The sequence below is a fragment of the Myotis yumanensis genome, unplaced genomic scaffold (assembly GCF_028538775.1).
Source record: "Myotis yumanensis isolate MYYU_CA2020_CCGP unplaced genomic scaffold, mMyoYum1.0.hap1 SCAF_1, whole genome shotgun sequence".
Taxonomy (NCBI): Eukaryota; Metazoa; Chordata; class Mammalia; order Chiroptera; family Vespertilionidae; genus Myotis; species Myotis yumanensis.
Window position 1 is genome coordinate 161475901 of NW_027223752.1, and position 13745 is coordinate 161489645.

Consider the following 13745-nt stretch of genomic DNA (forward strand, 5'->3'; position numbering starts at 1 on the left):
CAGGTTTTATGCTAGATAGAGGGACTGAACTCATTTTTAGAGCTTTCAAACTATTGTCCCATCACATACACTTTCCCAACTATAAACATGCTCAAAACACATGCTCTGGGCCTGTCTGCCACTAGTCTGATTGGAGGGAAAGGCTCCCCTTCCCCATTCTGCACAGACCACTGACTGTCAGGAGGGAACCAAAGGGCTCCTTGCATGACCAAGGACAGAGCGGAGTAGTGCACGTGTGAACAGCCCGCACAATCTGTCAAACACACACTGCATCATGTCACAAGATAACTGATCCCCTGTTGTCGCTGAGCTGCCCTGACCTCCAGGTCCACCTCCCTGAAGTTCCCAGAGAGCCAGTGACCACAAAACTGGCCCCTGACAGAGGTGGGTTTCTGGACAGCTTGTTACAGGCTCTGCTGGGGTTGGGTCCCAGGTCCAAGCACGGGCTGACCCACCTCCGCTCGCAGGCCCGTCCTCAGCTCATCCCACAGCACCAGGGGGATGTGGCTCCATGCACCTTACACTCAAACCTCTTGGATATCCAAGGCCCTCCTCACCTGCTTTGTCACCCCCACCCCAATCAACCAAGTCACCCAACCCCTTGACTCTCAGTCATTCTCTATTTCTATACATTTGGCCTGGAGGTCTTTTGCCTCTTTGCCTGTCAGTCCTGGAAACAGTTCAAAGGCCCACCTCCCTTGTCCTCTGAAACACCCACTGCTCCTTTCTGAATGCACAGAAACCGTTGGCATCGTCTCATCCGCTCCCAGGTGAACTCCCTCCCAATGGAAGGAGCTACAGCCCTTCACAGTACTTAATATGTTACATTATAGACTCCCAAACTGGAAGGTTATTTAGAGTTTTAAATCAGATAATTTCCCATTCCCATTTTCCCTTGGTGCTTATCTTTAGACTGGACTTTGCTTCCTCACACTGAACTACACATGTAAGACTAACTGAGATGAAATAACCACTAAATGCACTAGCACTGTGTCCTACTTAATGAACGCTGCAGTGATCTGTAAAATAAAAGTACACTTTTGTAATACGGGCCCCCATTCGTTCACACACAGGTGTGCACTAGAGTAACTATTTCCTAAAAACAGCACACACCTCCACGGCCAGGCCAGGAATCTGATCACTCAGGGAGTGTATGTTCTGTTGCTTAGGCATGCATTACCTTCTGTACAAATGGCCTTAAGTAAAAATGGAAGATGTTTGTTTCCATATCTTGGCTATTGTAAATAATGCTTTCAATATAGGGGTGCATATGTCTTTACAAATTAATGTTTCATTTTCTTTGGATAAATACCCAGAAAACTACTGCTGGATCACATGACAGATCTGTTCTTAATCTTTTAAGGAACCTCCATACTGTTTTCCATTGTGGCTTCACCGATTTAATTGCCATTTGTGACAGCATGGATGTATTGGAGAGCATTATGCTAAGAGAAGTAAGTCAGAGAAAAACAAAAACCATATGATTTCACTCATATGTGGAATATAAAACAAGAAAGCAACAAACTAACACACACAAAAAACAAACAAAGAAACACTCATAGACACAGACAATACAACAGTGGTTACCAAGGAAAGGAGTGTGAGAAGACGAAGTGGGTAAGTGGTCAAACACACTGTAATGAATGGAAACTAGACATTTGGTGATGAGCACAAATACATAGAGTGCATAGATGTCAAATTATAATGGTGCATATCTGAAATTTATATAATCTTATTTACAGCAAAAACAAACAAAAAACCCACCAACAGTACAATGGAAAATGGGTGGGAACTCAATCAAACTAAAAACATTTTGCGCAGCAAAAGAAACTATCAACTAAATGAAAAAGCAACATATGGAATGGGAGAAAATATTTGTAAATCATATATCTGTTAAGAATTTTACATCCAAAATATAAAGAATTCATAAAATTCAATAGCAAAAGATGGGCAGAGGACTTGAATAGACATTTTTCTAAAGAGCATGAACAGATGAGATGGCCAACAGACATGAAAAGATGCTCAACATCACTAATCATCAGGGAATTGCAAATAAAAACCACAGTAAGATGCCATATTATATCCATTAGGATAACTGCTATTAAAAAAAACCTAGAAAATAATCTGTGCTGGTGAGGATATCTCGTGCCCCATTGGTGGGATTGTAAATTGGTACAGCCACAATAGAAAATAGTATAGAGGTTCCTCAAAAATTAAAAACAGAACTATTGTATGAGCCAGCAATTCACTTCTGGGTATTCATTTGAAGAAAATAAAAACACTAATTCTACAAGAAATATACATCCTTATTTTCATTGCAGCATTCTTTATAACAGCCAAGGTATGAAAGCAATCTAAGTGTCTATCCATGGAAAATGGATAAAGATGTGAGAAATATATACAACAGAATATTGCTTGGCCATCTATAACGGGGGTCCTCAAACTACGGCCCACGGGCCACATGCAAATACAAATATTGTATTTGTTCCCATTTTGTTTTTTTACTTCAAAATAAGATATGTGCAGTGTGCATAGGAATTTGTTCATACTTTTTTTAAAACTATAGTCCGGCCCTCCAATGGTCTGAGGGAGAGTGAACTGGCCCCCTGTTTAAAAAGTTTGAGGACCCCTGATCTATAATAATAAAAGTGTAATATGCAAATCAACCGAACGACCGAACAGCAGAACGACCATCCAGACGACCTTCCGGACAACCATGCTATGACATGCACTGGTGCCAGACCAGCCAAAGCGGGTGTGATGCAATTGGTGGGGGGGCTCCCCCATCGCCCCACGATCGTCCCAAAGAGGGAGGCCCAGGCTACCTGGCCAGCAGCGCTGCAGTGGGTGGGCAGGGCATCCCTCTGTTGGGTGGTCAATCGCCCTGCAGAGGGAGGCTCAGGCTACCCAGCTGGCGGTGCTGCAGCAGGTGGGCAGGGCCCCTCTCTGCGGAGCCATCAATCGCAGAGCCATCGATTCCGGAGCCCCATGATCAATTGCCCTGCAAAGGGAGGCCCAGGCCACTGGCCAGCAATGCTATGGTGGGTGTGCGGGGCTGGCCAGCGATCGCCCCGCAGAGGGAAGCCAGGGCCAGCCACGCAATCGCACCCCACACCTGTCTCCCACAGAGGGAGGCAACCGGTGGCAGGGGAGAGGGGGAGCAGCACCACAGTGGCAGCAGTGGGGTTGGGGCCAGCTGCAGGCAGCCAGGCGAAGGAAAGCCCTGATAGGCCCTGATCACCGGCCAGGCCTAGGGACCCTAACCAAGGGGTCCCAGATTGCGAGAGGGTGCAGGCTGGGCTGAGGGACACCCTCCACCATGCACAAATTTTGTGCACCGGGCATCTAGTAAAAGAATGAAATGTGCCATTTCTGACAGCATGGGTGGGCCTAGAGGGTATTATGCTAAGTGAAATAAGTCAGAGAAAGACAAATACCATATTTCACTTTTATGTGGATCTAAAAAAGCGAAATAAAATAGAAACAAACTCATAGGTACAGAGAAAGTTTGATAGTCATCAGATAGGAGGGGGACTGGGGCAATGGAAGAAAAAGGTATTAAAAAGTACCAATTGCCAGTTATAAAAACGGTCACTAGGATGTAAAGTACAGTGTAGGGAATACAGTCAATACTGTCATAACTGCATGGTGCCTGGTGGATACTAGATATATCACTTTGAAAGGTATATAAATGTCTAACTACTCTGTTAGACTCCTGAAACTAATAGAGTTAACTGTAATAGAAAAATAAATTTAAAAAATAATTTTAAAAAATTATTAATGAAAATAAGATATATATATATATAATTGGATATCATTCACCCATAAACAAAGAAAAAAGAAATCCTTTCACTTGTAACAACACAAATGAAACAAGGGCATTATTTTAAATGAATAAGTCAGAGAAAAACAAATACCATATGATCTCAGTTATATGTGGAATAAAAAATACAGATACAAAGAAAACCAAGCTCATAGATACAGAAAACAGATTGGTGGTTGCCAGAGGTAGGGGTGGGAGGTAGAAAATGAGTGAAAGGGGTCAAAGGTACAAACTTCTGGTTATAAAATAAATAAGACATGAGATGTATAACATGGTGACTAAAGTTAGTAACACTATATTGCATATTTTAAAGTTACTGAGTAAATCTTAAAAGTTCTCATCACAAGAAAGAAAATCTATATCTATGTACGGTGGCAAATGTTAACTAGATTTACTGTGATCATCATAATACATACATATAGCAAATGATTTTGTTGTACACCCAAGATTAGTATATCAAATAGACCTCAATTATAAAAACAAAAAAAGGATAGATGGAACTTGTCAACTGGCACTCACAAAAGTTTGTGTTTATTATTCAATTAGCATGTTAAATTTATGGGAAGATCTAAAATAGCCGTATGTCTAAAGAATTCAGACATAAAGAATAATAGGTTGCATGTTGACACTAATTTTGCCTTTACTAGATTAAATCGCCTCAAACTTAGCTTGATTAAAATAGGGGTGTTGTATTTCTGTGTGTACTACATGTATATTTTAATGAGACTTTATCAATACATAATTTACACATGTTGAAATTCACAATTTAAAAGATACAATTCAGTAAGTTTTGACAAATGAACCACCACATCATGATACAGAACATTTCTAGCACCCAGGAAGTGCCCTCTTCGCTCACTGCAGGCTATTCCCAGCCCCCACTCTGGCCTCAACTGCCTTCTGTCGCTGTCCTTTTGCCATTTCTAGAGTTTCATTAAATGTCCTCACTCAGTAGGTATTCTTTGTGCTTGGCTAATTAATTTTCCTTAACAAAGGCTTGAGATTCACCAATAATGAGTGTGTTCCTCTTTATGACCCAGGAGTATTGCATTTTATGGACAAAGTATGTTGGTGGAGATGTGAGTTATTTCCAGTTTTGTGTGGACACACACTTCATTTCTTCTAAGTAAACAAGAGTAGGACCACTGGGATTCCCAGTAAGTATATGTTCGGTGCTGTAAGAAATTCTACAACTTTGTCTTCACTGCACCTGCACCACACAGACCCGAGTGTGCCTTCACCACAGCTCACGCCTTTCCCCATCACTGAGACAAGACCCGCCTCCTCTGATCTCACAGCTCACACCGTCCACAGTGCTGGGTGGCAGTTCACTACACACTGCAACACAACACACAGGACGGGGCATGTTATAGCACCTGATAAACAGAAGTTTTTATAAAATATGTGAAGTGAATACACCTTCTAAAGCTGCCTCATTTCCACCACTCTTGCCTTTCCTGCCCAACGACAGGGGGCGAATTTACTGAGAACAGCGTCCATCCTATCAGGCCTGAACCCATAACACCCAATGCAGAACTTCGCAGGTGCCCAACAAATACCTGGTGGTCGAAATAAGACTTGCCTGCAACTATATCCTCAGTAAGAAGTTCACCAGGGTTGGGCAAAGGCTAAGAAACGACCAGGAACAAAATTGAGAGTCTGACCTTTGTCATAGATCTGCTGCTTGTCCTCCTTGGAAAGAGCGCTGACCTTTTGTTGCAGTTTTTCTGTTTCCATTTGTGCTTGTTTCTCAGAATACTTTTCATCTGGCTTCATTGATAATGTCAACTTATGCTGATTATTCTGCAACAACATCCACAGCAACAAAAGAGCCAAATTAAAACAAGATGTCACTAAAGCCGGACATGCTAAACCAGCCCCTCTGCCTATGTGCTCTTGGTCCCGAGTCCCACGTTCCATTTCAAATAGTGAGAACAGCACTCATCCAAAGATTGTCTTGGAGAGAGTATGTGAGCCAGATAAAATTCTTGCAATCATACCTGCTTTGTAGAAATTACATAATTCATATATGCTGTTACTACTATTATTAGTGTGATTATTGTTATGATGTTGCAACTAGATGTATTAATTCTCAACATTTTCTTTACATCTTGGTTGTAGAAGGAAACTGTTTACACTTTCTAATATAAATTTTTAACTTCAGTCTACATTGAAGACAATTAGAAAAAATTTAATTTTTATCTAGTCCTCATTATACTATTAATCTCTCAAAGGCTGAATCTTTATTCAACATATTATAAATTATGAAGACAAAATAGACATCAGCTTAATGTAAAAATGTTAGGTGACTTAATGTGTTTCCTTGTTTATTTCAACAACTGAAAGCACTAGCACACAAAATGCTCATGTGTATGTAACACTACAGAGAAGTGGGAGAATTAAAAAAAACTTTTATGCAAAATAAATTATAATAACTTAGAGAGATCGAAGGTCAAATGACCAAATCATGCCCCATGACCAAAACAATGGCACCTAGTACAGAGGTCAGCCTTCACGACAGCCCCCATCATGGTCAGGGTCTCGCTAGAAGTTCTACCATATTGACAACTATCTACCAGGGAATTTACAACAAGCAGAAATGCCCAGAAATCTACAGAAATAAGGAGCAAGCATCAAAAGAATCCTTTATAAAAATAACCAGAATATTCACACATGTAGGTGACTTGTTCTCATATTCTGTATGTTCTATTAACAAATGTGCATATGTTTTGTTAATGCATACACATACAAATACTCATACATAAAAACATAACACATAGTCAAATCACATCCGAATCTGGAAAACCGAGTTTTTAAGTTAATATGAGCATTTAAAATTCTGATTAATAATTAAGAAATCATGTCACCTATTTATTAACAGAAATTGATTTACATAATGTAGATTATATTCGCAATGTTCCTTTCATTATAAAATTCAACTTCAAAATTATAGACTTAAATTCTCTAATTTTCTTACCTTAAAATATTGTTTCACTTTCTCTTGCAAAAACTTTGGATTGTCCTTAAGGCACTGCCTGAACTGAGCCACCTGACTTCCCAGCTTCAGGAGCTCCACAGGGTCCCCATCGTGGTTCCAGCAGGAAGCTATGTACTGGAGCAGAGGTTTAAATCCACAAAGCACATTACACAGTGAACTCCACATCAGCTCAGTAAATATCAAAGGCAGGGCATTTTATTAAAATCTGTTTCTATGTTTAAAAAATACCACAGATGACTAATTATACTGAAAATTAAGTCATTCTTTGATTAAAAGAAGAAAAAATTAATTTTAAACCTTTTTGTCCCTAATAAAATAAGAAAAAACACAGGTTTAAAACTATTTTTAGAAAATATAATTACCAACAGATCAATACTTATTATCAATTCCTTTAAAGTGGTCTGTGTAAATCTATTTTACATATAAACATAAGATACAAAAAAAAGCCAATTGAGCAACCTAGTAAAAAGACAAACTAAATTAAAAGTAAAGTTATATCAGATGCAAAATAGCATAACTTTCAAGGTTCAAGGAAAAGTTTCTATGAATTGCAATTATACAGTATTTTTAAGAACCACTAATTCCAAAAGTAACAAAAAAAAAAAAAAGAAAAACTTTTTGAGAAATTACACACAGAGGTCAGGGCGAGTCCAAAGCTGACAGACTGATGCTTCATTTGTATTTCAATTTTATGAAGTAAAGCTTCAATTCGATCATCTTCAAATCCTTTCCTAAAGAAACATTGAAAACGGAGATGTTGAAAGAAATGTTTCTTAATACAAAGCTGCAATAATCAAAACAGCATGGTATTGGCAGAAAAACAGACATACAGCCCAATGGAACAGAACTGAGAGGCCAGAAATAGACCCACATGTATATGGGCAATTAATTTTTGACAAAGGAGCCAAAAATACACAATGGAGAAAGAAAAGCCTCTTTGATAAACTGTGCTGGGAAAATTAGAAAGCCACATGTAAAAGAATAAAACTAGACTGCTATCTGACACCATATACAAAAATTAACTCAAAATGGATTAAAGACCTAAATATAAGACATGAAACAATAAAATACATAGCAGACCCCTAGCTGGTTTGGCTCAGTGGATAGAGCACTGGCCTGCGGACTGAAGGGTCCCCGCTTCAATTCTGGTCAAGGGCACATACCTTGGTTGTAGGCTCCCAGCCCTGGTCAGGGGTATGCAGGAGGCAACCAATCGATGTGTCCCTCTCACATTGGTGTTTCTCTCTGTCTCTCCCTCTCCCTTCCTCTCTCTCTAATAATCAATGGAAAAAATATCCTTGGGTGAGAATTAAAAACAAATCAATAAAATAATAAAATACATAGCAGAAAACAGAGGTACTAAACATATAGACCTTAGTGTCAGAGAGGACTTTATGAACTTGACCCCAAGGCAAGGAAAGTAAAAATAAAAATAAATGAATGAGATTGTATCAAACTAAAAAGCTTCTGTACTGTAAGAAACCATCAACAGATCAAAAGGCAACCAACTGAATGGGAGAAGATATTTGCAAAACAATACCTTCAATAAAGGGCTAATACTCAAAATATATAAAAGAATTCATACAACTACACACACACACACACACACACACACACACACACACACACACAAGTCAATCCAATTAAAATATGGGCAGAGGGACCTGATCAGACACTTTTCCCAAGAAGACATACAGCTCTGCCCATGTTCATAGGTTGAGCATTAACCTATGAACCAGGAGGTCATGGTTCAATTCCCAGTCAGGGCACATGCCTGGGTTCGATCCCCAATAGGAGGTGTGCAGGAGGCAACTGGATCAATGATTCTCTCTCATCACTGGTGTATCTATCTCTCTCTCCCTCTCCCTTCCTCTCTGAAATAAAAACATTTAAAAAATAATAATAATAAGTCAGAAGGAAAAGGACAAGAACCATATGATTTCACTCAAATGGAGGATATAAAATAAAAAGCAACAAAGGAACAAACAAACTCATAGACACAGATAACAGTGTGGTGGTTACCAGAGGAGAAGGTGGGTAGGGAGAGGATGAATAGGATAAAGGGGGTCAAATACATGGTGACGAGAGGAGATTAACTTTGGGTGATGAGGTCACCACCAAGAAAGCAAAAAGACAAGCTGTATGATGGGAGAAAATATTTGCAAACCAGGTTATCTGATAAGGGCCTTGAATACAGAACATTTAAATAACTTTCACAATCATAGAATTAAAAAACACATAACCCAATTAAAAAACGGATCAAGAATTTGAATACACATCATTCCTAAGAAGATACACAGTGGCCAGTAAGCAAATGAAAAGATGTTCAACATCACTTATCATTAGGGAAGTGCAAATCAAGACTACTTCAGCCCTAGCCAATTTCACTCAGTAGTTAGAGCATCAGCCTATGGACTGAAGGGTCATGGGTTTGATTCTGGCCAAGGGCACGTACCTCGATTGCAGGCTTGATCCCTGGCCCTGGTCCAGGTGCATGAGGGAGGTAACCAACTGATATATCTCTCTCACATCAATGTTTCTCTCTCTGTCTCTCCCTGTCCCTTCCACTCTCTCTAAAAATCAATGGAAAAAAAATAACCTCAGTTGAGGATTAACCAAAAAAAAAAAAGAGACTATTTCAAATCCACCAGGATGGATATAATAATCATAAACCAGAAAATTAGTGGAAGATCTGTAAGAATTTGATTATCCTAAACATTAGACAATTTGGAGCTCTCATAAATTTTGGGTGGGGTTTAACTTGGTGCAGTGACTTTGCAAAACCATTTGATTTAAAAATTCTTCAAAAAATTAAATATAGAGGTACCACTTGACCCAGAAATTCCACTCTGGGTTATCTAGCCAAGAGAAAAGAGAACATGTCTCCACACAAAAGCTTATACATACTAGTAAATGTTCATAGCAGCATTATTCATCCAAGCCTCCAAAAATAGTGGAAACCACCCCAATGCCTATGAAGTGGTGAATGGGTAAACAATGTGGTATGTAACACATGGAATATTATTTAGTAATAAAAATGATTGAAGTACTAAAACAAATGTTTTTGCAACAAGAGAGCAGAGATAATATTTAAGCAACTAAATGTGAGGTTTTGTAGAGATGGCCAATAATGGAGAAGGCTGGACCTTGCTGTAAAGTATTTAGGAACTGAGAAGGCTAGCAAATTGGTGCAGAGGGTCATACGTACATGATGACATCGTCAATGGTCCTGTCGATTATGTCTCGGACCATCTGAACGTCCTTCTCGGCGATCCCCTGCAGGCCCACACTGAAGTAGGCCTCCCGTGTGTAGCCATTGTATCTAGAATAGGAAAGGTGATCATGCATTACAGTCCATATGGCTTCCATCACTCACTCACCATGCACTTCTTCATTTCAAGATCAAATACACTGCAGAACAGAGCTAAGAACATTAAACTCCCAAGTCCTCCAGGACAAAGCAATGAAAGCCGTATCCTCACATACCTGTTTCTCAGACATAATTGATCACAGTGACAACACATCTTTTTAACATTTCTAAACATCACTACAACTTAAACTTTAGAGTTATGGCAAGATAAACCTAAAAATAGAGAACTGCTCAGTTTTACAAAACCTTAAGATTTCTAACAATATTTAACAACCTGACTTTTAAAATAGATACCAGTATGCCATTCTGAGATCTTTAAAAAGCTGCCTTTTTCCAGATACCCCCTGTAGGGAACATAAGTTAACACACTGTGGATGGATCACGAGAATTCTCGATTCACATTACAAAGTATTTTACAAAGTATCATACTTTAAAAAGATATTAGCTTGTAAGAACATGTAATAAATAACTTCAAAATGCAATGGGTATTTAATTTTAAACTGTGCCTTTAACATTTATGTAAAATGTTTTTGTACTCGTTCAATAGAAACTTATCTGATCACTGGGTAAAGCTAGCAATAAACCACTGGTATACAATGTGTTAGCTTGTACTGGATCCGTACTCTAGTGAACAGTTCTGTGCTGGGGCAGGAGGGGCCATCCTGTGACTGTGGGATGTGAAGCATACTACCTCCATGGCCCCACCCACCACATGGTAATAACCTTCCCTCCTCAGTTGTGACAAAAAAAAATGTGTCACATTGTCAAATGTCAAAACTGCCCCCAATAGCAACCAATGATCTCATCTGAAGATAAATCTTACCCAACATCAGGAGAAAAGTCTGTGCCGAGTCCAGATTCAATTAAGGCTTTGTAGAAGGGGGAGTTGGGCCCGCCGATCAAGAGTGAAGACAGAAGGTTTAATGTGAAGGCTTCAAATGTGTCAGTGATCCTTCATTTTAAGAGGGACGTGGGCGAGGGGTTGAAGAGAAAAAGAGAAAACCATTGTCCCTTATGTTTTCAAAATCATTATAATCAGTACTACATTTACACTTTTTTCCAAAGAAGTTGAAGTTCTAGTAGAAATTCTCGCATTCCAACCTCTATTTTAATAGTTATATCAGCAAAAGAGAGTAATTATACTAGGACTTTTTTGGGAGTCCAAACCATAGAGTCAGTTTAGCTGCATACTGAATGCTACTGCAGGAGTGTGTGCAAGCACTCTGACATAGTACTACTTCAATTCGAACCGCACTGTCACGCTACATGGCAGACAAGACACTGGGGAGATGGGGCAACTCTGTCAGCCTTGAAGCTTCTGAGGGCAGACAACCCTGACGGGTGGAGTGAGGCAGGGTTCCTTGCTGCCCACACCCTTCAGCAGCATTCACAGTGCTCTTCTCACACTCAGCCACCCGTGACCCCAATGGTAACGACTTCTGTTCTGAGCCCGTTTTTTTTCTCTAGAATTGAGCTTTAAAATGCAGTGAGGAAGAAGTTACTTTCCTTCAGAACAGCTACTCAGAGATTTCCCCTCAAACTATTCTAGACATTGTCAGAAACCCCACTGACATCCAAGACCTACCTGCTGTAACCCTGAACCCTAACCACCCAACCATTCATTCCTGACTGGAGAACTAAATCTGACCCTGCTCACCTGCGTCTCCTACTTCCACATGGATACTTACTCTGGTAAGAGGAAGCTGACACTGACGGTTGTTTGTTTAGAGGAACTTGCGGCCATTGAGTCCGGAGCACAGGTGATCTGAAATTCCCTCTGTAAAACCATGAAGTAGGCACAGCACGTGAATGAATGGGTTTAAACTAGTATAGATTACCTAGAGGAATAAAATGGTCCAAGAGATGCTTTTCATTAAATTAACTTTGTTTTAAAACAAAAACAGTAACTTGTATGCATGCATATTAGCATAACCAATGGACACAGACACTGGGGCAGTGGGAGCTTGCCCTCGGGGGTGGGAATGGTGCGGGGGGTGGAGGGGTGGTGGGGAGCATCAATCAGGGAAAAAGGAGAAAAACTTTAGACAAAAAAAAAAATACAGCAAATACTCAATTTTGCAAACCTCAACTTAATGGACTTCAGACTTAACCCACAAAATTACAGGTCTGCATGTCATGTGAAAATTAACACCCAGTTGATTTTAAAATGCTTTTAACCAAGACTTGCTTATAGGTAATTAAATTAACAGGTTATTTTTTGTTATTAATTCACTGTTATTTTTAACAAATTTTAGCGAATAGGCCATATGTTGGAAAAAACACTGTACTAATTTCGCTGACATAAATACTACATGTCTACAACTATAGTCTACATAATTAAATTCAAGAGCCACTGCTTCTAAATTTTCGGGAAAGGATTAGCACGTGATCACACTGCTTCATGCTCATGGTGAGTCTTTCTGCAGCAGTTTTAATTCATGTGGCAGATGTTCTGATGTACACTAAGCCACGCCCCAACCGTTTACTTGAGATGACAGGTGAATGTTTGCATTTACTAGACCTATTCAGTATAAATTTAAAATGATAGTAATACATATAGAAAACTTTTCTATGAAATTAAACTTTTCATACATACTTAATTTTAATAACACAAATGTGTCCACATAAGTAAAATCAGGTAAACTAATTAATTTGCCAATTTTTTAAGGTATGCATTTGGAAAACCTACCTTATTATATAACGGACTTTCAGCTTTAATGGACACCCCTGGCCTGAATTAGTCTGTTATAATGAGGCTTTACTGTAACCTTCTTTAGGTTTGAGAAGAGCTCACAACCACATTTTAAATCTCGTTATCAACACACAATTGGAGTCTTTGTCTCCACATACTAACAGGCTGGTAAAACACTGATTATCCTCTGGGCGGCACTCACCGGCTTATCCCAAGGCTTCTGAGGCGGCACGGTGGTTCGTGGCTCAATTTTCTGAAATTTACTCAGAGCCTCTTCATGAATTTGTTCCAGATGCTGTTCTAGCGGAAAATTACCATAAGTAAAGAACCTAAAAATTTGAGAGAATATATTAGACTATTTTAGTTTAAATGATTAGAAATCAGCACAGATGGCCTTTTTATATACATACACACATACACATATATTAGCTAACAAGAGGCTTCAAAGTGGAAATGAACTCTATAGAGGAACACTTTTTTTTTACACTTAGTTTAACGATAAACACCAAACAGACGCTTTTGCTCTTTTTATAAATAGGTGGTTCAAACCAAACAAAAGTTGTACAGGAAGAATTAAATGTAAATTTGGCAATAACTGCTCTTCATTTTAAATCTACTCTAACGGTGATACAAAAACCAAATCAGTTTTATGTTAAACTACTTTGTGACCTTGGCTACAGTAACACAATAATCCATGTAAGACTGAAAGATAAAGAGTTTCACAAAGTTCAATTTTAGGCTACAAATTTCAGATTACACATGTTTTGAAACCAACACATTTATTCAGCCAGGGGGAAAGGGTTATAATCATAGAGTTGATCTTCTTCTTTAATATAATGTCGGTTACGGTTAAAATTTTGGG

At 39.1% G+C, this 13745-nt stretch overlaps 1 protein-coding gene across 1 annotated transcript in view; it reads right to left on the reverse strand.

Annotated features, from left to right (window-relative positions):
* PITRM1 (pitrilysin metallopeptidase 1) overlaps positions 1 to 13745 on the reverse strand; it is a 34805-nt gene that overhangs the window by 10856 nt on the left and 10204 nt on the right. The window contains exons 7-13 of the mRNA XM_070391146.1: positions 13086 to 13212; positions 11880 to 11968; positions 11015 to 11143; positions 10030 to 10143; positions 7456 to 7552; positions 6801 to 6935; positions 5488 to 5626 (exon numbers count right to left, since the gene is read on the reverse strand). Of these exons, the coding sequence (XP_070247247.1) occupies positions 5488 to 5626; positions 6801 to 6935; positions 7456 to 7552; positions 10030 to 10143; positions 11015 to 11143; positions 11880 to 11968; positions 13086 to 13212 (830 nt within the window). The remainder of the gene's footprint in view (positions 1 to 5487; positions 5627 to 6800; positions 6936 to 7455; positions 7553 to 10029; positions 10144 to 11014; positions 11144 to 11879; positions 11969 to 13085; positions 13213 to 13745) is intronic.